Below are 27,107 nucleotides of genomic sequence, written 5' to 3' on the forward strand. Positions count from 1 at the left end.
CAGAACCATTTTGAAGAACTCTGGTTACAAATAAGTAACCATTCTTTATTTTTAATTGTGTGAAATATTTTCTTAGGGCTAGATTCTGATACCTTTACTCACATGCAATAGTACCTTATTCCTCTTTAAGTCCACTTTAAAGCTTAAAGAACAAGGAGTACTTGTGGAGATCTTAAGTTACAAATAACAAGGAGATCTTAAGTTAGAAATAAATGTGTCAACCTTTCTGCCAGTGGCGGGGTTCTTGTTCATCTTTGTCACATTTCAGGCTAGGAAATGGAGTATAGGCTTGTTGTATGCCAGTTTGGGGGGGGTAGGTGCTGTTGCCTGAAGGCCTGGAGCATGGGTTCCTCTTCTGTGCTACGCTTTATATTATGAGTGCTCCATCTGTCTCTTTCATATTATACAAAGCTTTCATTTGTTAGGTGATTCAAAGAACCACTGTCCTGCTATTCACATCGCACTTATTTATTGCCCCAAAATCTTGAGCATTTGATAATACCAAAAAAGTGACAAGCAGGGGAGTACTTATAAATAAATTAAATCACTTTACATATCCAGTACAAATTATTAAACTCATCAGTCATCCACACGCCCGCACAAGCTCTGATTTACCTCATCCAACTGCTTCACATTGCAAATGCTACTTCATTTCACTCCCTTCTAGCGCCATTGGCTCTCATGCTTTTTATTGCTGTGTTGGTCTCACTCATGTCTCAATGGGCAGTGTGTTTTTATTCAGTCAGTCTGCACTGCATACTGAAAGATGGTAGCATACCCTGCAGCATGTCATCAAAAGCTTTTTCTGGCCATGATGTATTTGAAACCTTGAGAGGTGGACCTATGCACAGATGTAAACAGGACAAATGTTGGTGGCAGTTTTTTTCTGAATTAGATGATCGCTTATAGGGAGCCAGCATACTGAGTGGAGGACATATGTGTGATGTGCTCAGAGTAGCCTGTGGAGCTGAGGATGTCAATTGCTGCACTTTGTACTAGCTGTAGTTACTCCAGGGCTGATAGCTTCATGCCTCTATAAACTGAACTGGTATAGTACAAAAAGAAAAGGAGTACTTGTGGCACCTTAGACTAACAAATTTATTAGAGCATAAGCTTTCGTGAGCTACAGCTCACTTCATCGGATGCATAGTACAGTTTCCCATCACTTTCCTCTGTGTGTGCCCGTACAGTTAGATCTCAAACCTCTTTTTTTGTACATTTCCCTGGACTGCTGCTGCATCTCTTAGCAAGGACAGTAGTATCTCATGATCAACTGTGTGGTATGTTGCAGAAAGGCTCAAGAGAGAGAATGGTTCTCGGCCCTCTAGCCATTGATAGAAGGAAATTGTCCTTCAGTGCCACTAATGCGGTTTCCATTCCATATCCTGACCTGACCAGATTGGCTTTGGCTAGATGAACTAGAAAGTGGCTTTACTAGCTTCTCTATGACATACTGGATGTAGGTAGCTCAGTGCAAGGGGTTCTTCATTGTTGGTCAGACTACTGCATACCTCCTCTGTCTTCTTCAAATATGGAACACGCATAGTAGATTACAGAACTATTTTCTGAATTTGGCAGCGAGATCTGATGCCCAATTCAGGAAAATTGTCTGAGACTTACTATTTATCTATTTATTGGCAGTAACTCCCACTATGTTTTAAGTGCTTTCCAAATACTTTAAAAGGATGATTCCTGCTCTAAGGAACTAGTTCCTCACAGACCTACCTCCTGTCGTGGTTGTTACTGTTTAATCTCTTGCAAGTGTGTCTGCATTCATGTATGGTCCCAACAATCTGTGCTCTTCTATAGTGTTCTGACTTGGCGCTTATGGGGCCTAATCTAATGCCTATTGAAGCAAATAGAAGTCTTCCCACTGATTTCAATGGACACTGGATCAGGCCCAAGGTATCTGCATATTTCCCCAAGGTTGAATCTATACAGAAAATCATCCTACACCCCAATTACTGGTAAGTAACACTTCTTTGTTTGGGCCTTCCTTTTCTGTCCTCTTCTATTTTGCTTAAGGGTCGTACAAATGGTCATTTTCTCTACAAATCTGTGCTATCTTCAGGGCATGCTACAAAGCCCATGGTTTTTACCTTGATTTCTGCAGATGAATGGCCATTATAAGGATTGGTACTTGTGCAAGGTAAAATTTAGTCGCTCAAATGCTTTACAGGGTTGGGTTGAGGTTGATTTAATCTTTGGTCTATTTTCTCTACTTTGGGGTGAGAAACATCTGCTGATCAGTCTCCTATGTGATTGTTTTTAGTTGATGCCAAAGGTACTTAGAGCCATTTTTGTGAATTTTAAATCTAAATAACTATATGGGTTTGTATTGTAATACTTTGTACAATTGTCTTTGGCTGCATGACCTAGCATCTCAACCTTGCACATTATTTTCTGGTTGTAACTGAACAACATAAAATAAATATAGTGAAGAGAACTTAAATGTAAAATTGTGTGTGACTAACCTTAGCAACCATGTGCTTCAACTGAACTTTCTAAATGTGGGGGAAGAGCTGTTTGCCCTTTGCCTGTTTCACACTTGATATGTAAATGTCATTCTCTCCATTTATGGGCATGCAAGAGTTGATAGAATATAGCATGTAAGCAATTTTTTACACATTTTGAGGGAGTGATAGTTATATTCTACCATCTGCATCCAAACTCCTAAAATACTTATACATTTTGAAATTGTCATTCTCTGACATATCAAGTCAATTATATATTTAAATTTTGAGTTGCATGGATTTAAAATGAGTATCATAAATTAGAGACCAGATTGTGCCAATATGGGGTGGCTCCACATTGTTGGCAGTGCTGAGCTTCATCATCCCTGGGAAACTTGGGTGGTGTGCCTCGGGATGGGGAGGCATAATCTCTCAGGTCTCTAGTGAGCAGGAGGAGTGCACATCCCTTTGAATGGTGCAGCCTGCCCCAACCTCATGTGTGCTTAGCCAATTCCAGGTGAAAGTGGGATGGACGGAGCAAGACCCCTTCCTGCCTTACAGGGGCACACAGATAGAACATGTCCTGCATGCCCTGAGCACAGAGCTGCTATTTTGTCTGGTGGGGGGAATAATAGGGTGAAGTCTGCTTTCGATCTCATTCTTTCAACAACCACTTGAAGTCCAGATACAGTAGATGTAGTGATGTTTAGTTACTGCATCAAGTCTATTTTACCCAGTGTCCATTGCAAATCAATATCGCGCTCACACATCCTACTTAATGCTGTCGGACATGTACTCCATGATCAGCAAGATGTTATAAAGGAGTTGTAGATATACCCCTTTGCACATCATGATAAAAATGTGTTCCCCAGACTTCCATCAAAAATCTGAGTGATCAGTGATCTCTCTGATTATTTAGTTCAGTCATATTCATTTTGCTGAGTTACTTGCCTTTCAATTTTTTTAAAGCGATAGTGTATGTACAGTTGCTCTTTTGGGGAGTCAAGCGCTGGGAAACAAAATGTTGCTTGTGTGAGACTCTCTGAAACACAGCAGAGGTTGGAAACAGCATTCTCAACCTCCACACATCTTTCTAACTCAGAACATACATGCAGATTTGCTATGTGCGGCTACTGGGTTTTGGGAAGTAGCCAACAAGGTCGGTCCTTCACTCCTATACTAATTTTGCATATTGTGGATTTGTGTTATGCATGCTCCAAACATATACACATTTTCCCCTTCTCTGATGCCATGTGGAGCACTCATCTACAGTATGGAATGGACATACAGCATTTCTCTGTATGAACTCCCTATTGTTTTGGCCACCGGTGCAGCAAGAATGCTGAGGTTCTCTTAGCTTTGGCCCTAACATGCAACATAAGAAAGTTCAGAATTTGGCCTTTCTCTTTCAGAACTAGCTCCACAGATCATCCAACCTGATCTATATCTAAAAACTTGGGTCAATCTATTCACATCATTCAGGAGTGTGAAAAACTATAGACACTGCTAGGCCAGCTACTGCCTCTTGAGAGGGTGGATTTGCTACATTAACAGAAAAACACCTTCTCTTGCTATAGCAAGTGTCTGTGTTACAGTGCTATAGCAGTGTAGCTGAAGCTGTGCTGCTGTAGTGTTTGTAGCATAGAAATAGCTTCAGTGTTGTCCGCATCTGTCTGTAACTGGAGGGGACAGAATCAGAGCTGATGGATAGCTGCTGAGGGACTAGTCCCCACCTTCCAGAGAGTCCTCTGTGTTCTGTGTCCTCTAGCTACTGGCAGGGCAGTGGAATCCAGCACCTACTGCAAGAGAGAATTAAAATAAAACTGCAGAACTGATTTGTGTTCTGTCTGGAATTACCACAGCACCCACGCAAGTAACAGACTAGAAGGATGGTGGAGAAAGGTCCAACGTGGATACCAAGACAGCGTCCCTCGGTTGCCCTGGAATTTGCAGCTGTTAGTTATTTAACACTCTGCCTGTAACTCCATCAGATGTTTGCTCTTTTTTTTAACTATTAGGTATAACTATGATTCCCTCCTCCGGTTTCCTAAATAAATAAGTACAAGTTAGTAACTGGAAATCCTCTTAAAGGGCCAGTTGAGCAAAGCACTTTAGCACTCAACTAACTTCAAGTGTGTGCATGCCAACTGGAGTCCCTACTCACATGCTTCCTTTTAAGACTCCTCATATGCTAGAGTTTGGCTGTACTGGGACCAGGGCCCAAAAGGATACAATATTAGAGCCAGTTAAAAAAAAAAAAATTGAGAAGAGGGATGGCTATTTTGTGAACATTTTAATTAAAAATGTTCCTATGCTCAATATGAACTTTTTTAACCTGCCCTGTCCAAAATTTGAACTAGGAGCCTACGCAGAGAAGGGCTATTTGTTCACTGAATTATTTGCTTGTATTGCTGTAGTCATGGACGAGGATCCCATTGTGGTAGGTGTTGTACACAGAACAAAAAGACAGTTCCTGACCCCAAAGTTCTAAGTAATCATTACGTATATATTTGAACCCAGCACTGCTATTAGAATTGGTTCAGAAAACCATGCAATGAAATTGTTACCAGCTCAGTATATTTCTTTTATTTTCTGGAATCTGCAGCTGTTTATTACCCAATTATGAAGTCTAACTCAATGACTTTCTTCGTGGTTGAATTAACTCCCTTCTAAGCCTATTACCATGTTTCCTCCTTCCTTGATCTGATGTAACTGCTCTCGGGATGTCATGGAAAAGGAAATTTCAAAGGCACTAGTTATAATACTTATACCTTTTCCAAGCACAAGGCAGTCAGAATGGGAAACATGAGCTGTTACCATTTTATAGAGTGTAATCACAATCCTTTAGATTTTGGTCATTCTTTCAAGCAGTTACTGACTTTTTAAGCTCTTTAACTTTCATGGTTCTGTGGTGGTTTATAATATGTATATTTCACAAGCGCAAACAAACCCAATGTCCCATGAGCATCACAATTGCGAGTGGGTGATAGTTATTGAGTGAGGGGGAAATATTCCACATGAATGAAACAATTCTGCATTATATAGTACTTCAGGAAATGTTATTCATAGCATTTATTGCAGTAGTCTTCACTTTTAAAGAATTAATAGTGCTAGTCTGTTTTGTAAGACAGTTCTTTTCACCTTTTTGTAGCTTTTATTGGAGTTGATCATACAGAATGATCCTCATTTAATCAGATTTATGCATCCTGGGTTTTTTTTAGTTAGAATTTCACGACTGAATTGAACTTTACTTACAAAGAGCAGATTTTATTAATGTGTGTGTTTAATTTTGTTTCAGCCTAGTTATTTTATGTGTTTAGTGCCGTACAAATAAAATGTTTTGGTTCACAAGCAGTCCTGGGGGCGGGAAAAATAGGGTTGAACAAAACATTTTTTTAGATCCCAAATGAAATGTTTCGTATTGATTTTGAGCCTTTTAATCTTTTACATTGACAAAAAATGAAGGAAATTTTGAAATGGAATTTCTGAATGTTTTTTGTTTTGACATTTTAACTTTTGTGGGTTTTGTTTTTCACAAAGAATTTGGCAAAACATTTCAGTGTCATATCTGCCATTTTTTTTGCTCTCCTCTTCCTCCCCACCCCCCCAAAAAAATTCAGCTAAAAAATGTTGCCCAGTTCTACATGTGATGTTTTAAGGTTGGGATTTTCAAAAGAGACTTAAGAGCCCAAATCCCATGGAAATTCAGTGTTCGATTCTTACTCCTTCAGGGGTGCAGGATCCATCCCAATGCAATACCAACATGCACAGTATCCCATATGATTGCAATGCAAACTTTCTAAATATGAAGCGGATGTAAACCAATGTAATCCTATCTGCCTTAGTCTGTGGACAACCTGAAAGACTATGAACTTTCCCATTCATCTCAGTGAAGCAGTAACTGTGAAATCTGATAATTTAAATGTCAACATTAACTATTTTACTGCTGATTATTTTAGCAAAACATCAAGCAAATGTGTTTGTGTGTCAGGTTTGGGGAGCAATGGCAGACACTGGGATGGAATACAATGGGGACGCTTGTGCTGGAGTGAAAATTCAAACGCCCGCTCTATACGTTTTAAGTTACCTCTACATTTGGGGGAAAGGAAAGAGGAGGTGCATTCCTTCCTCCTCAGCTATTTCCTGGGTTCCAAAATAATTCCCCCACCTTCTTGGATGCCAAAAATTACAATTCTCCCCTATCTAGTTACCAAAACCCTGCAGCTTTTCTTTGACTACTAGTGTTGTTTTTCATATCTTCAATACCAGAATCTGCAGCACACTGAAATTCTGGGGCATTGTAATAAAAGTTAAGTGGATTCACACACAGAACTTGTATTAAAGGGGCTGAACGGAGTGGAAGAGTCATATGCATAATTTTAGAGTTATTGATGCGTGCAACCTTAGTTACTTGGATATCACTTTATTTCAAAGACCTATTTTGCATGAATTTCAGCTTTCAGTTCTGATTAGTTTTTCAGATTGAGATTACTGCTAGGTGAATGCAACTTTCTTTTTTTAAGAACAAGAGAAATAAATTCTAAGAGGATGAAATAGTGTGTTTTTGTGTTTGGTTTTTTTTATAGCCGGTCATAGGTGTGAAAGGGAGGATGGAAGACAGGGTCCTACCCAGAAAGCTGTTCAAGAAAACAGGGAGCAAAAATATCTGTATGCTGGTGTTGCTCCATATGATCCTGCCAAAGATCCAACAAAGCAGAAGGCCAAGAAGTATTCAAAGGTATGAAATGCTCATTGAATCTAAACTAATCTTCTGTGTTTTACTAAGTTAGTGGAAAGATAGTAAGTCAATGTAACTGAGAGCAGAGTCTGGCTCTCTATATTGTTCAGATAATGTATGTTGGGTAAACATCATCTAACCATTAAAGAGCTCTTGAGTTTGTATCTTTCTAGCTTGATTATCTGAACAGAATAGTTCAGATAATTGAATGGAGTTGTAAGAATATACAGGACTAGTGAGGTTGGATCAGAAGTCCTGCTTCGGGAGCCCAATCACTGGGTGGGTGACGGTGAGTGAGTGCACTAGGATGGGGAGTGCACAGAAGCTGCACTGGAAACTATACTGCAGTTCAAAACTCTAAGCAGAAGTTCTGACTGCAGTCTTACTTCTGTGTATCACATGCTCTTAGTAGGGATCTTGGCCCATGCTGTAGGGCTTATAAACTTTGCAAGAGTTTCAGCTCTGTTCATTTTGTGCCTTCAGGGGTCAGAAACACCAGAGTTGTTCCAGGTATCGACCTACAGAGAGGGGACAGGACCGGGTGGGGAGTGGAAAAATCTGATTGCTTGTTTCTGGTCAGCTAAGATGTCCAAGTTGGTGTCCAACAAGATATGCAGTTGCCCGAGTTTGCAGGCTGTGGTCTCCTCCCAAATAATTTAAAACAAAATTTTGTTGCTTATTTTGCTATGCTTGTCTAAGAGGATTTCTTCAGGTTTTCCTCGTTTTGCTTGGATTATTGTGCTGGGGTTTGTCATTTTTAGTCTCTTGATTTTTAATGTGTTTTAATTTTATGTGGAGAGTTTTTTGTCCTCACTTTAATATTAACTAAAATACTATGGTCACCACCAGTCTGAGACTGAGTCATAGCTGGGGGACCATATAATGATTTCCCCAAATTAAAGTAAAAATTCCAATACCTAAAACTATGTAAGGCTCTAAAATTGCTACAGCAGCCTACTCTTGCTTGGCTGGCAGCAACTGTTGGAACCTTTTTGGGAGAGAGAAGCTTTTGACTACCTGAATGTAGCTGGAAAGTCCAGCCCCAGTCTTGCCCCTCCCTATCTCCGCAGACTTCTGATTAAGCTTGCATAGCAGTGAATTCCTTACATGGTTCCATCTTAGTCTGCATAGACGTTGCTTCTGTGGTTGACATCAGCGAGGTCCCTCCACTCTGACTAGTGCTTAGTTTAATTTTCCGTTCCTTCCCTCCTCTTTCTACCCTTTCCTCTGGGTAACAGCCCAGTTCTATCAATCTATTCAATCCTTTTCCTCACTGTATATCTGAGGCAGGTCAGTTCTGGCCTGTTTCCCTTCCTGTTATCTGAATACTGCTGTGCCTCATGCCACACTCAGCCCAGGCCCCGTCTCCTTTGATGAACCTTTCCAGTGGTCAGGAAATGTAATCCTTTGACTTACAGGAAAGCACTTGTATTTATCTCTGGCTGCTGGGCAACTCTATTTTTCTCAGCCTGGCAGGTCAGAGATGCATGAACTCCACAGAGCACTGGGGTAAAGATTTAAATCCTGGCCCTACTTAAGTGAAAGGGACTTTTACTATTGACTTCAGTGGGGCCAACATTTCACCCTTGGAAATTTATAAGGTCTCTTCTTCTATTACATTACAATGCTAATTGACTGGATCTGTTAGGCTTCTCTGTTGCAATGGATTTTATAAGGTGAGTCCTATCCAGGTACCCTGAAGTCTTTTTTGGCTCCTGGAGCTAGTTTAGAAAACTAGAGAATAAGTCCAAAAATAGCCTACTAAATATTCTAGGAATAGTCAAGTGTACTACTCCTTGTTGAAGTGACAAAATAAGCCAAATTTGGCATTTTAGGAAAGAAAGTTAGATATTTTTTCCCAAGAGTGAAAAATCTGATTTTTAAAAAATCTCATCTTATGAATATATTGTTCCAAAACGTTTCCTTTGGTGGAAAAGCATGCATGAGAAACTATAAGTGCATTGGTTTATTTTTGGCCAAGTTGGAGATGGTGGGGGAAAGCCAAAATCTGCTTTAAAACAAAAAGGTGGTGATATCGGAGAGCCATTTATATCAGACTACCGTCTCTCCATAATAATTTGTCCTGTAATTCTCCTCCCCCATATCTACTGAAGTACAGCTCTACTTTGAGAAGTGATTCTAATAATTATACTTTTACTAAATTCCTTAGATGCCTCCTCCAAGTGGGAAAGATTAGACTATGATTGACTGCTTTATCCCTGTTAGATCGCCACTATAATAAGGATCAGACCAGTGGAGGTTGTCTCAGTTGCATTGTTTGCAGCAGAATAGCCTGGTAAAACATGCCAGATCTTAAACAGATTGGTCCCTCACTTCGTCATGGTCTGTTTGTGACATTGCAATTTATGCTGAAGATAATGTCACAGACAATGTGATGGGTCTGATACTTATTTACATTAAGACCCCTTTAAGTGCTCTGGTGGTATATAGGGAATTTAAGTGGAGGTAAATTAAAGTTACACTCACTGTAAAGCCCCTTTACTACTCTGGATGTGTAAAGGGGTCTTAGTGTAAATACAAATCAGGTTTCATAAATTCAAGAGAGGAGTAAGCAACAGGGATCAATACAAATTAATAATCCTGTCCTTTATAATGAAATAGGGAAAGACATAAAAGAAACCATGTGAAATATAAATAGAATTGACTGTAAAAAGAATGTTTTCCAGAGCTTTTCAGGAGGGCTCAGTGTTTAAAGCTTAGCAGATGTCAGAGACAGTGAACTGTTCATTTACAATTAGTAAGACATCTTATACTTTCAAGGATAGCCACCTGGATTACATTATTACCAGTTAAAAATGGAAAAAAACACCACTCAGGAAGTGTCTTTGGTACAAAAATTAGAAAATATTGTATTAAATTTACTGTTCAAACATGAATGAGCTCTCACAATTAAAGTGTGTTTAAATCTTTTGAGAACATTGCAGTCCAACCATCTGCTAAACAGTGATCTCTTGGTTTGATTTGCTCAGTGTCAACTAGCTGCAAATATGGCCAGTAGCTGAGTTATCAAGTTTTCTCCAAGGACAGTCAAACACTTCAGTATCCCAATGTCTTATAAAAACTGATGTTTAATTTAAAACCCAAGGTGTCTTTGTTATGAAACCTACAATAACAGTGAAAATGCAGCAAAGGATTTCTGTGCAGGGAATGGATTTTCCTGGTTCCAAAAGCTTTGTTTAAGACTTAATTGGGTCATAAAATAACAGGTGAGGAAACAATATCAAAATCTCTACTCTGTAGTTTTCCTATATCAATTGCATCAATACCTCATAGGTTAAGTATTTGAATCTAATTCTCCATAAGACATTTACTTTAATGAAAAAACTCTTACAGCTCAGACAACCTTTGAGAGTATGATTGTCTATATATATTTGGAGTAGATTTTATTTATTGATTTTTCTTTTTTTCTTATTTGTCTGATTTCAGATAGTGCACTTCATAGTTGAAGATTTTTTGTGTTTTTTTTTATTAGCCAAGCAGTTTCAGCTTGTATTCTTGTATGTATTCTGACAGTAATTTATCGTAAGATGTAATTTCATTTTCTAAAGTTTTTATTAGGTGCAAAACTTTATTGAAAGATGCATTGTAAAGATCTGGGGCTGAGATTTTCTACCACTGTGGAATAGAAGTTGAAAATGATGGCAAATGACATTTAAAAAATGCAATACTGATAGTAATAACAGCTTTTGTAATTATTAGGTATATGTCTCTTGATAAGATCATATGTGCGTGAATGTATGTAAGAAGTCTGAGTTGCTCCTTAGAACTGAAAAGCTCTTTGGAAAAGGTACAAAAAATAGAGTGGGGGAAAAAAAGAAGACCCTGATCCTGCAAACATTTATGTAAATAAATAACTCTCTAGGCCTAGATCTTTAGCTGATGTAAATTAGTACAGCTCCACTGACTTCAGTGGAGTTATGCCAGTTTCAACCAGCTTAGGATCTGGCCCCTTGGGTTCAATTCACATGCCTGTAGTTACCAATATGCATGTGTATTTGCAGGAGTGGGACATCAGACTTTTAAAACTGTTTGTGACTCATGTAGGTATTGCTACATAGTAACCTTATAATTCTTACCTTTACTGAAATATTTAAGGCATAATAAATCAGTGGAGCAAGAAAAAACCTTTCTTTATTGCAAAATAAAAAGTTTTTCCAAAGGAATTTACACAGCACCTGTGGTGTTCTTGTATACAAGAATTGTATTTCAACTATATCATGTTCCCCTTCGTCTCTGCTCTGAGATACCATTTAGTGGGCTTAAGAAGAATTCGTATCTCCCTTCTTACTCCTGCTTCCCACCAGGGGATGTTCATGCCACTCGCATCTCTCTCCTCAATAATGTCAAGCTGCTATTGCGTTTCTGCAAATGTAGGCATCGAGAGCCTGTTCTACCACCCACTGAAGTCAATAGATGTCTTTCCATTGATTTTAATGGGCTTTGAAGCTGGACTCAAGAGTCTGTCACCATCTTGGGGTTAGGAGGAGGAGATCCTTTGTGAGGTAAACCCTCTCTTTTACAACTCCAATTATAGTGATTTGGAGGGGTAGGGGAGAAACTTACCTTGTAGGAGGTTCCCCTGCATTTTCCTTGGAATGAATGCATGCAATATTCTGTTTGTAGTGGCTGCTGGTGGCCTCATTCTTAGGATATACAGTGGGCCTTTTCCATGTGAGAAATTAAAAACAAAAATATAAATAAGATTATTCTTTGAGTAGTGTCCCTCTGGGTGCTCCACTGTAGGTGTATGTGCGCCCGAGTGCCTCTAATCGGAGATTTTTGGTAGCAGTGTCTGAGCCCACACGTGTGTTCTCCCTCCCTCATGATTGGCTTCGAGGCTATCTAGCACTGCGCAAGTGGACCCCCCACCCCGTTCTTTCTCAATTGCCTTTGGCCTTGAGAGCGAGCAGTTGTCCCTTCCTTTTCTGTGTCATTTAGCATAAGTGGTGGTAGTTCTTGTTTCTTTTGTTCTCCTTAATAGTTATCATTTCCTTTTTACTCCATTGGGATTAAAGAAAAGGAAAAGAGAACTTCAATTTACATTACCTGCCGTGTGTGTGTGTGTGTGGGGGGGGGGGGGGGGAGGGGGAGGGGGATTCCCCCTCCCCCCCCAGGCATCTAGAAGACTTTGTTTTTTAACTTAAAAAACTTAAAGGAAAAGAGGAGGAGGAAGAGGAAAGAAGACATTGCTTCTGCATTCCTCACTGCTAGAGGATATTAGCCCCCTGCCCAGGGGCATGCCTGGCTCCAGGAGGTGCCTCTCCTGCAAGTAGTCGATTCCTGTAATGGCCAGACACTCTCCCTGTGTCTGGTGCCTGGGAGAGTCCCACAGAAGTGTTCCCCTGCCACAGCTAAAACTGCAGTCTCGCAGGAACTGGGAGCTCCTTTTGGAGAAGGCACTTCAGTCTGCAGGGGACTCTGGTGCTGACCACGGAGCCTTTAACTTCAAAGGGGATAGAGTTGTGGAAAAACGAGCAGACTCTCCCTGTAAAGGCTGGTAAAAAGGGCTCCAAATCATTGGCCAGCCAGGAGCGTTCCCCAGTATTGCCACCTCGGCACCAAAAAACATGGGCTTCAAGTCATTGGCCAGCCAGAGGGGCTCCCCAGTGCGGCCACCTTGGTACTGACAGCTCTGAAGCACTGTACCCAGAAGCGGGCCTCTGCTATGAGCTCTGCCACAGCGCCTGGAGAAGCCAGGGACTCGGGCTCTAAGGCAATGATACCACCCCCTAAGGAGAGAGACAATTACCGTACCGTCTCTAAAAGAGTAGCGCATACAACTTTTGGTAACAGGTGCAAGAAAACTCCCATCTAGGGAGTGCTCTGCACTTCCTCAACCGTTGGTACCAATGTAGCTCCTCTACAGTACCAAATGAGCCCACTGTATGAGCTCTGTGGAGACCTGATAGTTGGGGAACTGCAATACACATTACTTGGCACTGGGGCCCCAGTACCAAGCACATCCCAGCACCTAGAATCACTCTCGGCTCCGGGCCATGTACCACCAATACCCAGTCCGCACCACCCTACTCAGTGATGAGTCTGACGGGGGCCAGGAGAAGGTCATTTCCCCTGGCTGCTCATCGTGATCACAAATCAAGGGTCCTGATCAGGGTACAGGCCCCCCGAGGAAACCCCACCACCCATGCCACCCCCAATGGCTGTATTACAATCCTTGGGTGATGTACACATCCCACACATTGCAACCGTCCAGTGTCTCTCAGAGAGTCCACCAGGTGGTCTCCTTCAGCCTGGCAGTCGAGAGCCCTGAGCCAGGGGAGAAGGAAGCTTTTTCAGAACAGGAAGAAGGGCTCGAAGAGGAAGCTACCCCTCCAGCAAACTTCTCATCTCCACCAGATGATGAGACTGTAATGCCTCCCCTTCCCTCATCACTACGTGATGATTTTAAGAACTTTCTGGATCTTACCAAGAGGTTGTCAGATGAGCTGCAGGTTCTCCTACAGGAGGTGGCAGATACACATTCCAAGTTGGTGGATATTCTGCACACCATCTCCTCACCCAGAATTGCCCTTCCAATTAATGAGGCGATTCTAGATCCTACCAAAGTCATCTGGAAGATACAAGCCTTCATTGCACCAACCAGCAAGAGAGCAAAAAAACCCCCAAAACATTTCTTCCAAAGAGGCAGACTTCCTGTTTCAACATCCACAACCCAACTCCATCATAGTGGATGCAGTTAATGCAAGAAGCAAGCAACATAATGTCAAGTCGACCCCATACGATCGGGCTTGGCAGGATGGCATATTTGTTGGCAACATTACAGTTTAGAGTAGCAAATTATCAAGCTGTCATGGCCAAATATGATTTTATTAATTATGGGAAACTCAATGCGTTTCTGGAACATTTACTGGAAGCACAAAAGGAGCAGTTTCAAGCCATTCTCAGAGAGTCAGTTAGTAGCTAGACTGGTGCTAGAGACAGCACTGGACATAGCCAATACAGTGGTCTGCCCGGTCTCCATGACCGTGGTAATGTGGTGGGCTTCTTGGCTACACCTTTCTGGGTTGCCCGAAGAGCTGCAGAAGACTTCCAGTTTGAAGGGCCCAAACTCTTCATGGAGAAGATAGATTCTTCTCTCCACACCCTGAAGGATTCCCAGGCCACATTACACTCCCTAGAAATCGACACTGCGGGACAGAAGAGAAGATGTAGCCCTCTCTGTTACAGCACAGGTCACAGCCTCCTCAATATCCACCATCTCAGTGCTGTTACAAGTCGCAGAGTAAGAGGACCAGCGCTCAGAAATGGAAGCAGTCCACACCTTAATCCATGACCTCTGACCACCTCTTCTAAGCACATTTGACAGGTTGGTTGAGGGCCCGAACAGTTATACCTTGCAACATCAGCTGCCATCTAGACACCTGCCATGCCCCATCAGAAGTCGCCTGGCCCTCTTTCACAGCAGTTGGGAGAATATCACCTCTGATGGATGGGTCCTGGAGATTATTTAAAAGGGTTATGCCATTCAATTCATGACCCTCCCCCATTCCAACCCTCCTTCCCCATCCCCCTTCAGGGACCCTTCTCATGAGAACCTATTTCATCAGGAAATATATCACTTGTTATGCCTCGGGGCCATAGAAGCAGTCCCGGTGCATCTCAGGAGCAAGGGATTTTACTCATTTCCTGATCCCCAAGGCGAAGGGAGGTTGGAGGTCCATTCTAGATCTAAGGGCATTAAACAAATAAGCAAAGGTGTAGACATCCAAGATGATCACATTAGCGGCCATTATTCCAGCTCTAGCAAGGAGATTTAATTTCCGGCCTATAAAATGTCTACTTCCATATCTCGACAGAATCATCGTACAGGAGATTCCTATGGTTTGGGCAGGACCATTATCACTACAGAATGCTCCATCCAGGGTATTCTACAAGGTTCTCTCCATTGTAGTGGCGCACTAACCTCCAGTTCCTGGAGTTTGAGCCCCAACCTCAATGCAGTACAAGCAAGAGCGTTCCTCCCTCTACACAGACTCACTGCCCTGGGACAGATGCCTCCCTAATAGGCTGGAGAGCTCATCTACATAACCACAAGGTTCAGGGCAAGTGGTCTTCCACAGAAGTGACTCTCCATATCACTCTTTTGGAGCCAAGGGCTGTCAGGAATGCCTGTGCACGCTTTCTGCCTTTCATCAAGAAACCCACACGAAGGTCACGATGGACAAAATGCTCTGTATGTTTTACATAAATTACCAAGGGGGTGCCGTATCTCCCTCCCTCTGCACAGAAACTCTCAAACTTTTGAATTGGTGCATTATCACAATGTGCTCATCTCAGCTGTCTCTCTACCAGGGATACAGAATGTGACAGCTGACCATCTAAGTCGTCATTTTTCTCATGACCACGAATGGAAACTCAGTCAGAGGTGCTTTGAGAGAGATTCGCTCTTTGGGGGACCTTGACTACAGATCTCTCTGCTGCTTATCGGAACAAGAAATGTCCTTGTTGTTGCTCCAGGGCTGGTCTTGGGAAACATTCACTGGGAGATGTCCTCGTCCTCCCATGGGACAGCGACGACTTGTATGCCTTTTTTCTAGTTTCCTCTTTTTTCCAAGGTCCCGTTGAAAATTCAACAAGACAAAGCGAGAGTTATTCTGATTGTCCTTTCTGGCCAAGACAAGTCTAGTTCCCTTATCTGACACAGATGGCAATATGTCATCCGGTTCCTCTTCAGCCAATTTCCCTGCTCTCTCAAAACGGGCTGATCCTTCACCCCAACCTGTGGGTCCTCCACCTTCAGGCTTGGCTCCTTCTTAGTTCCAAGGCTTAGAGGCAGAATACTCTGAGCTGAAAGACGTGTTGGCCCACAGTCAGAAGTTGATCACTCGACACAATTACCTACAAAATGGAAATGATTCCAAGTTTGTTGTCATTCTAAACACATAACCCAACCTCATCTTCCCTCCTTCTGACTTTATATTACATTTTAGACCTCAAGAGGTCAAAACTCTCTCAGCTCCCTTAGGGTACATATCGTGGACAAAACGGCTTTCCACCGCCAGGTAGAGAGAGACTGTGTTTGCTCACCTGTGGATGCATAGATTTCTTGAGGGCATTGGGAATCTCTCTTCCCATGTTTGAGACCACCTGTTTCAGCCTGGGATCTTAACCTAATTCTCAGGGCTTTGACTAGACCTCCATTTGAGTCCATGGCAACTTGCTCTCTCACACCTGTCCATGACGACAGCATTTCTAATTGCCATTAGCTGAGCTAGCTGTATCGGAGAAATAGCAATCCTGATGGCACACCCACCAAGTACGGTCTTTTTTTAAAGACAAAGTAACTGAGGACGCATCCAAGTTTCTCCCTAAAGTTGCCTCTGCTTTACATATGCATTAACAGATCTATCTTCCTGTTTCCTCCCCCCCACACACACCCAAAACGACATTGTGATATCAGTGAGGCAATTTTCCATAAGCTAGATGTTAGAAGAGCACTAGCATTCTACTTGGACAGGACTAAGGACTTAAGGAAGTCCCCTAAACTCTTCCAAACAGCAGGTTGTGTCCTTAATAACAGTGATTAATGCAAGAGAGATCCCTTTGGATAGTGTTTGAGCTGATATTGCACAGCGTTGAGATCCAAACGCTGTGCAATATCAGCTCAAACACTATCCAAAGGGATCTCTCTTGCATTAATCACTGTTATTAAGGACACAACCTGCTGCCTCCATCCAGAGTCTATACGCACTCCATGAGGTCAATTTCTACTTAGGGACATATTTAAGGAATGTGACTGATGTCAGAAATCTACAGAGCAGCAACTTGGGCCTCTGCCTACACTTGCGCAGAACATTATGCGATCGCTGAGCAGCTCTACTTGTCTACTCTCTGCCACAGCAAGAACACTTCTGTCTCAAAAAGATAAAAGGTGGCCACTGGTGCCCTCTCTGTCAAACCAGGGGAGACTCCCTTGCACAGGGAAAAGCAGGAATCCTTCTGTTGTGGGTGAGCCACATGGAAAGGGTAAGTCCTTTGCTTTGGCACCTATAGCACTCTGCTTCATTCAATGTACACCCTAACGATAAACAACTAATTAGGCAAAGGCCTATGATTTAGTAGCCTATTGTCTAAGAAATAATATATGCTAAGGGAATGAGAAGCTGTATTGGAATGCACATATGAGGATGGCAGAGCTCGAATTGCATAACTATAATTCATTTCAGCATTGCCTGTCTTTTGAGGACTTAAATGTGCTGTCTTAATTTGTTTTTAATTGAAGTGGCTAATGCCTTTTTAAAAAATCCCTACAAAATCATTTGTATCATGCATATTGTTACTGGGCTCTGTGATGGAGTGTGGATCCCATACAGGCCCTGAAAGGGTTAATGAGGGCCTGAGAGGCCAATTTCATTATGTGGTGGGGTGGGGAAGGAGGAGGAGAAGAGTGCTAATCTTAATTAGAGAGGAAGCCCCTCAGGGGAGGAGCTGAATAGTGATGAAAGTTGAGTAGAAAAAGGGAGCTGCAGGTAGAAAGTAAAGAACTCTGCAGTCACTGTCTGGGACTAGGTTGTGAGGAGAGAACCCATGGAGAATTTGTCCTGAGATCCTCTCCCAAGGTTAGGGAGAGAGAGTGTGGCAAAAGTCCCGGGGAGTCTGGCAAGAGGCCGAGAGAGAGAGAGAGACCGCAGCCACTGGGTGTGGAGCGGGCTCTATTGGCAAGCCTCCAGAAAAGGGCTGGATTTGAACTTGCGAGGTGAGAGCTCTGAGAGGTGCTCAGTGGAGGAATAGAGCAGCAGAAGGGATAGGAGGTTTAAGTTTTTGTATACCTTTAGTTTAGGTTTTTTGTTAGAGGATTCAGAGGACAGCTTGAAGGGTATGTCTAGGAGTGAGCCTCCCAGACTGGGTAGACACACTTGCTCTAGCTTTACACATGCGAGCATGTTAAAAATAGCAGTGTGGACATTGTGGCTCTGGTGGAGACTCAGGCTAGCCAGCTGAGTTAAGGCCCACGGGGCTGGGTGGACTTGAGATCCTGAGCTGTCCACACTGTTGTTTTTCGTGCATTAGCTCAAGCAGAACTAGTGCAAATCTGTCTATTTGGGCTGGGAGGCTTGCTCCCAGTTAGTGTAGACGACTTGAGAATCCTGGTCCTTGGGAAGGGGGCGAAGGCACTGAGAAAAGGGTGTGAGGACCATGAGTCCCAGAGATGGGGCCGAAGACCATTTTCTAAGGACATTACCGTTTTATGTTGGACTTCGTTATCCCAGAAGGTGTGGATTAAATTGTGCCCTGGTCTGAAGGCCAAGTCATGTGAAGAGGCAGGCCACTTGATCATGTGAAGGGTAGTCATTGGCTGGGGGCACCAGATGAGGAGAGCGCTACTACATATGTCTAACCACAAGTAGGTGCTCAAGTGGTGAGTCCAACCCCCTTCATGGGGTCCAGTTATATACAGGCGTGCGCTCTCTCTTTCGCTCTGTCATTCACATACAGCCTCATAAGCAGGCTTGGCAGAATTCTATGTTTTAAAATAATTAGCTAAATAAACTTTCTACTGATAATATTTACATACTAACATGAAAAAGCAGCAAAGGAGATAATGTCAGCACAAATTTTTTCCAGTTTGAATGTTCTTTTAACACAGTTTCCTGAGATTTTTCTAAGGTTTTTGTTTCTTCATATTTATAATTTTTTATTAATTTTGCCAAATACAACAAATATATCAAAATACCAGATTCATCATGGTACACAAAGTAAATAAAGAGGATTAGGATAAATGGAGGGGAGGGAAAGTGACATATCTATCTTTATGGTTAACTACTTTAAGCTTGGACCTCTAAAAAGTCAGCAAAAATTGCTTTGAATTTTTTGGACATTCTCCTTCTGTGGAATGCCAGTCATTCGCTAGTTGCAAGGTCAACATTGAGCCAGGCATCAATATTTGGTGGAGATCGACTTTTCTATTTTTTCAGGATCAATTTTTTTAGTAACCAAAGCTGCACATTGGAACCATGCTGCCTTGTTACCGGGTAACTTCCATGTATCATGAATATAGTCAAGAATGAAGTTTAAGGGGGAGGGCTCCAATGTGTAGCCAGTTCTTGTCATCTTTAAAGGAAAGCAAAAAGACTAAAAATTGCAGGAATGTACTATTTAGTGCACCACGCAAGGTTTGGAGGAGAGAGCCCCCTTCCTGGGACCCTTAGGAGCCACAAAAAAAAAATCTGACAAAGGTTTGCCTCATTCACTTTGTGGCACAATATATGCACTGATGTTTGTATGCATGTCTTGATCTTTGATTATATATTTGAGGTTGGTGTAAGTCAATGATGAAAAATTATATGGCAGAGGAAAATTTTCCAAATCTATTCACTGCTCATTTCCAGACCTGTTAATGGCTGCATTATTTTGAAAGGTATAGAATTTTGGAAAGAAAATTAATTTTCAGAGGCGTTACATGAATTCCAATGAAACATAATGTCAACCTTAAGTTCTTTTCTTATTTAAGATTTTTGCAGAATAAATTTTAATCTACAGTGATGAATTTCATCACAATTCAGGTGTGTTATATAAACAGTTGGATAGCACAATGGGTCCTGATCTTGGCTGGTGTATCTAAGTGCCACTATAATACAAATAATGCCTGACTTTGGGATTCATACACAATTATATCGAAATGTTGAAAAGGAAAAATGTATTTGAATAGGAAGAATAATCACCATGATATATTTTTAAAATAATATTCTTCCAAAATGAACATTCTTAATACCTTTGTGTCAACTGTCAGAAATGGGCCATCTTGATTATCACTTGAAAATTTTTTTTTCCCCTGCTGATATTAGCTCCTCTTAATTAATTAGCCTCTTACAGTTGGTATGGGTACTTCCACCTTTTTATGTTCTCTGTAAGTATAAATATCTTCTTACTATATGTTCTATTCTATGCATGCGATGAAGTGGGCTGTAGCCCACGAAAGCTTATGCTCAAATAAATTTTAGTCTCTAAGGTGCCACAAGTACTCCTGTTCTTTTTGCTGATGCAGACTAACACGGCTGCTACTCTGAAACCATTCTTAATACAGATTCTGTAGCTGTTCTACATTAGTGTTCAGGGATATGGTTAAAAGGAAAGGATGCATGTTACAGTACTGTATACTTACCAAAATGAAAAATTAATGTAAATTGAATGAGACCATAGTTAGCAATACTAATTGTTTTTCTATTTTTCCATTTTAATGTAGTTCAGTTTTAATTATTCATGCATAATACTGGATCCCTTTCAATTTACAGAAATGTGATTGAAATATAAAATAAGCACTCAAAAGCCTAAAGTCTGGAGGAAGGGGCTCAGGTGCTCATTTAGTATAGTATTTATATTTGAAATTAGCAATTCTGTGTTGAATCATAGATTTTTTCACTCTTAAATCTTTTCCCTCAATATTTAAACAAAGCTTTTGCATATGCAAACATCTTCTTAAGAAAAAAGAAATTCATTTTTCATGAAGCCTAAATGTAAATGTTGAATCTCTCTAATATATCACAAGCATCCTGGACGTAAACATGGTATTAGCTCTGCTATTCATCCTATTCTGTCTTGTTTACACTGTATACTTGACTTCTGGGAGTAAAAAGTAAAGTCTTAATTGTTTTGGATAGAATATACTGGAGGTGTTAAATGAAAAAATGTTAAGGTTACACTCCAAATAGCTTATGAATTAATAACCAGATTATTCCCCTAACCATTGCAGCTATGATCCATTGAGATGTTGGCTATATCTTTTAAAAACAAGTAGTTTTTGCTTAAGCAGTTTTAAGTGTCTGTATAAATGTATACACACACTATTGGATATGGTTGTGATTGTATATAATCCCCATTTTTATCTGGAAGCAGTTAACTTGCAGTCAGAGTCTCAATTAGCCCTTCTCAAGGTGCATCTGTATTGACTGTTAGGGCTGGGTGTAGGATTTGAAAAAAGGAGGAAGCTTAGTGATTGGGAGGAGGAAGGGGAAAAGAACAGACCAGCTTCTCTAGGGGTGAGCTGGAAGCCCAACTAAAATAAACTGCAGTTTGCCTGAACCCCTGAATAAGGGGAGGAGTGTGCCAATCTCTGTACCATGGGGTTGATTTAGGCACAGAAGCTTGTTTACACTTCCATTTTGAGACCTTTCAGTTAGCCAGTTTTTAATCCATTCAATGTGTGCCATGTTGATTCTGTATTCTAGTTCCTTAATCAAAATGTCATGTGATACCTAGTCAGTGCCTTACAGAAGTCTAAATGTATTACATGAACACTACTATCTTTATCAGCCAAACATGACATCCGCCCCCAAAAAATCAGTTAGGTTGACATACCCGTGTTGTTTAGCATTCTATATTAATTGAGCCTGTATCAGCTGTTCCATTATTTGAATGGCAGGACTATACTGACTTGGGGTGTCCTCTTGATCCTTTTAAAATATTGGCACAACATTAACCTTCTTCCTATTCTCTGGAATTCCACCAGTGTTCGAAAACTTATTGAAAATCAATATTAATAATTTAGAGAGCTCCTTGGCTCAGCCAGTTTTTTAAAAATACTTGGATGCAAGTTGTCTTGATGTACTGATTTTAAAATGTCTATTTTTATTAGTTTTTTTAACATCCTTCTTAGTCACTGTGGGAGTAGAAAATATCATTGTATGATACCAATGCATCATCTGGCTTTTTCCCAAATACAGAACCAAAATAATTGATGGTGTCTCGGAAGAGGTTTGCTCCCCCAGACACTGCCTAGTAGTTGGGCGAGGGCATGACAGGTGGTCTTCTATCTTGGCGCCTCCAGTTGATAGCCCCTCAGGCCCTATAGCAGTCTGTGCCCTTCTGTGGCTTAGCCCTCCAGCTGGGCTACAAGTTGTGTCCACCCCTTCAGGGGTACGTAGAGGGTCCAGCGAAAGTTTAGTTCTGCTGTCCAGCAAGGGGCTTTAGGACTTTGGCCAGATGAAGCCTGGACTTGGGACTCTCTAGGATATGGGGTCTCTAGTCCTGAATATTTGGTATCAGAGAGAGTCATTTTGCCCCCAGCCACTATGCAGGGGAGCCTGGGCCAACCTTCTCTACTGGAGTCCAATCCAGGGCACAAAAGGTAGGTCTATGAGTCTTCAGCCCTGGAGTGCTATGCAGCTGCTTCTGTGGATCACTTCCTACTGGTCTCCCTATGCAAGAGAGAAGAGCAAAGGCTTGTAAACAAAAAAAAAATCAAAAAAGAAATCTTCAACCTTGCAAATGTCCAGAATGCTTTTCATTCAGAAGGTCAGGAAGACCACCAGTAGTTAGGGGCTCCAGCAGCAGGACCTCCCCCATGCTCCTTTTTTCAGAGCTTCAGCAAGTAGCCACTTTGCTCCCCTTTAAGCCCCTCCTCCAGTCTGTGCATGCATGGGAGGTATGGTGGCCCAAAGCAGATCCTTAACCCCTTCCTCTATAGTTTGAGGTTTATAAACCCCATCACTGTCTTTAAATCACCTGCAAAATGCATCACCTACTCCATCAGCAGATGATCTTATTTACACGGGGCCAGATGGTGGTAGCTTTACTCCAGTGAAATCATTGTATGTCACAAGTAGTCCCAGTGAAGTTAATGGGATTTTTTTTAAGCAGAAAGTGCCATGGGATTTTTAATACTCACTAGTGTTTTCATATCTCATCTAAAAAAAATCCTCCTGCTGCTGCTTTAGCAATTTTCCTCTTTCATTCAGTTTTATGCCCGTCTTGCATGCTCTAGCTTTTTATTCCCCCCTTCTTCCATAAAACAGTAAGGCCTTTCTACTCGTGCATTGCATTAAAAAAGAACCTCAAGCTTTGAAAGTCTCTTGGTATAGCATTTTGTTTATAAAAAATGCTAGCTAAAAATATAATGCTGCTTCAGGAAGGGGTGATATTTCATGTACGACAGATTCAATTTAAAATGTTTTTTTGTGTATAGTTTGTCATTTCTTTGTTTTTAAAATTTTCCTTTTTATCATGTAATACCAATGTCTGTGCAGTGCAGATAATGTACTGCATATTGTAAGTCATCTAAAGGAGATAAGCCAATCAAAATTGTGATTTATTGTGCATACAAGGATCTTGTATTTTTGAAGGAATGCCTCACTCAAACAATAGAAGGCAAACAAGCATTACAAATCCCACAAAATGTTTCTGCAGGACTCTTATACAAATCTTACTCTTGAAGTAATAGGGCAAAAATTGAGACTGTCTGTCTGCTGTGATTTAAAATCAGTTGTAAGGAATTTTCACAGGTTAACAAGCAAAAGAACAAATAAACAAAAAAAAAGGTGGGGGGGGAATCCCAGACCTACTGGATTTTTAAAAATATTGTCAGAGCACCATTCCTTACTTGTTTTCTCTCTTCATGTGTGTGACACCCTTCATAATAGGACTAAATCCATCCCACTTACATACTGGGAGACGTAAATAGCATGTACTGATACTAAGTAATGTAACTATCAGTTAGCAATAAAGCACATAGCTGCAACACCTCTTTATGTGTCAGCTATTTAAGGTGTGTCCTTGCATGCCCTTAGCATAAGAGAGGGGCTTAGCTTTTCTTCGTAGTTCTCGTGCTATAAGAATACACAGCAGAGTGATCTTACATAAGAGATTTCCAGGCTTGATTCTTGATGGTTCTCATTTTAAAAAAAAAGTAATGTTGTATAATATGGATACACCAGCTTGGAGACCGCACATAAACACATTTATAAAGGACTCAGTGGAGACTTAAAATGGTATATCTGTGTTGTGTTAAAATTCAAACGACAATTATGGAACAGTAGCCAAACTGTTTTTTTTTCCTTTTCTTTTCCAGTTGCAAATACAGTTAACACAGGGATGGGCAAGCATGGTTGCATGGCATGGAACTGTGATACCTGTTCTTGGCATGTGGGGTTTTGGGGGAGAGATTGAGGGAATAGATGGCTGGGGGAAGAAACTGCTAAGGAGCAGAGACACATAAAGGAGGTGCAGGGGACTGGGTGTGGTAAATGTTAATTAGTGTTATCTTTTAATTCACGGTAATGTAGTACCTAGTAACTCTCATCAAAGATCAGGGCCCCATTGTCCTAGGCACTTTGCAGACGTTATGTCTATCGAAGGACACAGTAAGACAAACTCTCCCTCATTTTAAACGTTGGCAAAAGAGAATGCACTTCAGATTCATAGCCAGTGGTACATAGGAGAATGATGTGGCAGCATTACATCCAGCTGTCTTTGAGCATCCTAATCTAATGGCTCATGTACCCATTTTGCAGCTGGGTGAACTGGTGGTGGCTTTTCAGTGTAAGAGTGTGCGAGACTCAAAGTCATGATCTTAAGCTTGTTAACCATATAAGCCAGATGAACTGGCTATGTTGATAGGAGAAGGGTTCAAAGTTTTCACTGTGGATTTACCTTCTCCCTTTCCATTCCCTTCCACTGTTCACAATCCTCATCTCACACCAGGTGTATATCTCCTGACTTCCTATCTGTTCCTATAGACTTGCTAATGGATGTTAGAGGGGAGCCCTGCTCTTATAGACCTCAGAAGAGAGATTGTGGACTTTATACAGAAACAGTTTTTAAACTGTTTTTAATTCAAAACCTTGAATTGACATTCAAAAATGTCATTAACAAGACTGGTTTCAGAGTAGCAGCCGTGTTAGTCTGTATTCGCAAAAAGAAAAGGAGTACTCGTGGCACCTTAGAGACTAACAAATTTATTTGAGCATAAGCTTTCGTGAGCTACAGCTCACTTCATCAGATGCATTTGGTGGATGATTTGGTGATGAAGTGAGCTGTAGCTCACAAAAGCTTATGCTCAAATAAATTTGTTAGTCTCTAAGGTGCCACAAGTACTCCTTGTTAACAAGACTGAAGATTAAACATGTTTCAGTGGAGTCCAACTGTTATCCATTCAATATTGCTTTTCAAATGTGCATCTTTAACACTTCTTCCCCCTTGCTTCCCCTCCCTCCCCCCCCTAAATTAACATGTCTGGCAATAAATAGTTAGCAATTTTCATCAGGAAGTCTTTTATGTAGGAGCTAGTTATATGGCAATGAAGACATCTCATATAGCAATTGCTCTTATATAGCAGTTTTCATCAGAAAATCTCTTTGTGGTGCCTAGGAGCCTGGACATGAGTACAAAAAATAAATATATTTTGCCAACTCCAAGCTTTTTTTCCTTAGTCTCTGTCCTCTAAACTAACTCCTGGAGGAATTCTGTGCCAAAAAATTAAATTCTTAGCACAATACTTGAAAATTCTGCAAATTTTATTTGTCAGAATAACAAGATATAATCATGCCAGTTTAAATTATTTTGGTAATTTATTTTAAAATTCCTGTCAACAAGTATGTCAGTCTATAACAATACAGACAAAAAGAAAAGATTTAGGAAATGTTTGTTTGACTCCTTACTAGGCATATTAATACAGAAAGTTGAGTAATTCATTTAAACTACAATACAGAAACTTATTTCCTGCACTTCTCAGACGCAGTGCAAAGGCTTGGGGGTAACAGAGGAGCTGAGGGAGAGAGAAGGAGCTTGGGAGTGAACCTGGAGGCTTGTTGGGTGTGGGTGTGAGAAGTATGGAATGGGTTTTTTGCAGGGGGAGGGAGTGTTAGGGAGTTGGTGAGCATCCCCTATGCCAGATCACGGCTGGCCCTTGGCTCTCCCATTCAGTCAGGCACAACTGCCCCCATCCCTGTGTGTCCCTGAACCCCATCCCCATGTGGCCCTACAACCCCTCTCCTATTTAGCCCCTGGCTCAATGCTGTCACCCCAGTAGCTCCTGAGCCCATGCCCCAGTTTGTCCCCCCACACTAGTCCTTCTGAACCACAGTCTGTAACCCCCCAGCAGCCCTGCATGCCCCACACTGTCTCTCTAGTGCTACCTCACCTGGCCCTGCTATGAGGAACACAGCCTCTCTGAATGATTGCCCTCTCTTCTGGTGCCACAGCAGCCTCTGTAGGGCAAAAGGTATAATTTCAGTGTTTCTCCAACAGAATCTATATGCTGCAGAGAAAAAAAACTCTGCAGGGGAATATGAATTCTGTGCATGCGCAGTGGTTCAGAATTCCCCCAGGAGGAACTAACTGTGTTGCTGTGTAGATCACTGTATTTTACTTTTTTTCCATTAGGGAGTATTCTTGCTTGAATCAAAGCTATGAAAAGTGCACTCGGATCTTACAAAGAAGGATACCATATAAACATTTGTAATGAAACTTTTGCGCCTCTCACTCAAGTTCTTCTGTCCATTAAGTCCATGCAGCTCCCTTTAGCCCTCTTTCTAGGTCTGACCATTTGATGTCCCTAATATAGTCCCTAATATAATTTCTAGGGATGTTACTCTCATTATGAAAACTGGTTTGCAACCACTTTTTACCATTTTGATAGTTCAGATTTTCCTTCTTAAAACACACCCAGATGTTTATATCCTGTTTTTCCCTGTCCTTCATAATACAAATGTTCTAACTAAATACCTTGTAGACCCATCTAGAATGTTTACGCTGCAGCTCCCAGCCCATGAAGACAGACTGGTGCTAACTCACAGTGAGGACACTGCAGCACTGGCAATGGCATGGGGTAGCCACCTGAGTCCAAGCACACCTGATCCCCTTGGTCCAACCTCAAGGAGCTCTAGCCTAAGCTGGTACCTGTGCCACCATTTTGAAGCAGTTGGAGAGGAAGGTGATCAGGAACAGTCAACATGGATTCACCAACGGCAAGTCATGCCTGACCAACCTGATTTGCCTCCTATGACAAGATAACTGGCTCTGTGGATATGGGGAAAGTGGTGGATGTGATATATCTTGACTTTAGCAAAGCTTTTGATATGGTCTCCCACAGTATTCTTGCCAGCAAGTTTAAAAAAGTACGGATTGGATGAATGGACTATAAAGTGAATAGAAAGCTGGCT

At 41.4% G+C, this 27,107-nt stretch overlaps 1 protein-coding gene across 5 annotated transcripts in view; it reads left to right on the top strand.

The window, feature by feature from the left end:
* SPAG16 (sperm associated antigen 16) overlaps positions 1 to 27,107 on the top strand; it is a 723,462-nt gene that overhangs the window by 43,298 nt on the left and 653,057 nt on the right. For all 5 annotated transcript variants that reach the window (XM_043505701.1, XM_043505700.1, XM_038422547.2 and 2 more), the window contains one exon: positions 7,040 to 7,191. In XM_043505701.1, the coding sequence (XP_043361636.1) occupies positions 7,040 to 7,191 (152 nt within the window). The remainder of the gene's footprint in view (positions 1 to 7,039; positions 7,192 to 27,107) is intronic.

Source organism: Dermochelys coriacea, chromosome 11 (assembly GCF_009764565.3).
Source record: "Dermochelys coriacea isolate rDerCor1 chromosome 11, rDerCor1.pri.v4, whole genome shotgun sequence".
Classification (NCBI taxonomy): domain Eukaryota; kingdom Metazoa; phylum Chordata; order Testudines; family Dermochelyidae; genus Dermochelys; species Dermochelys coriacea.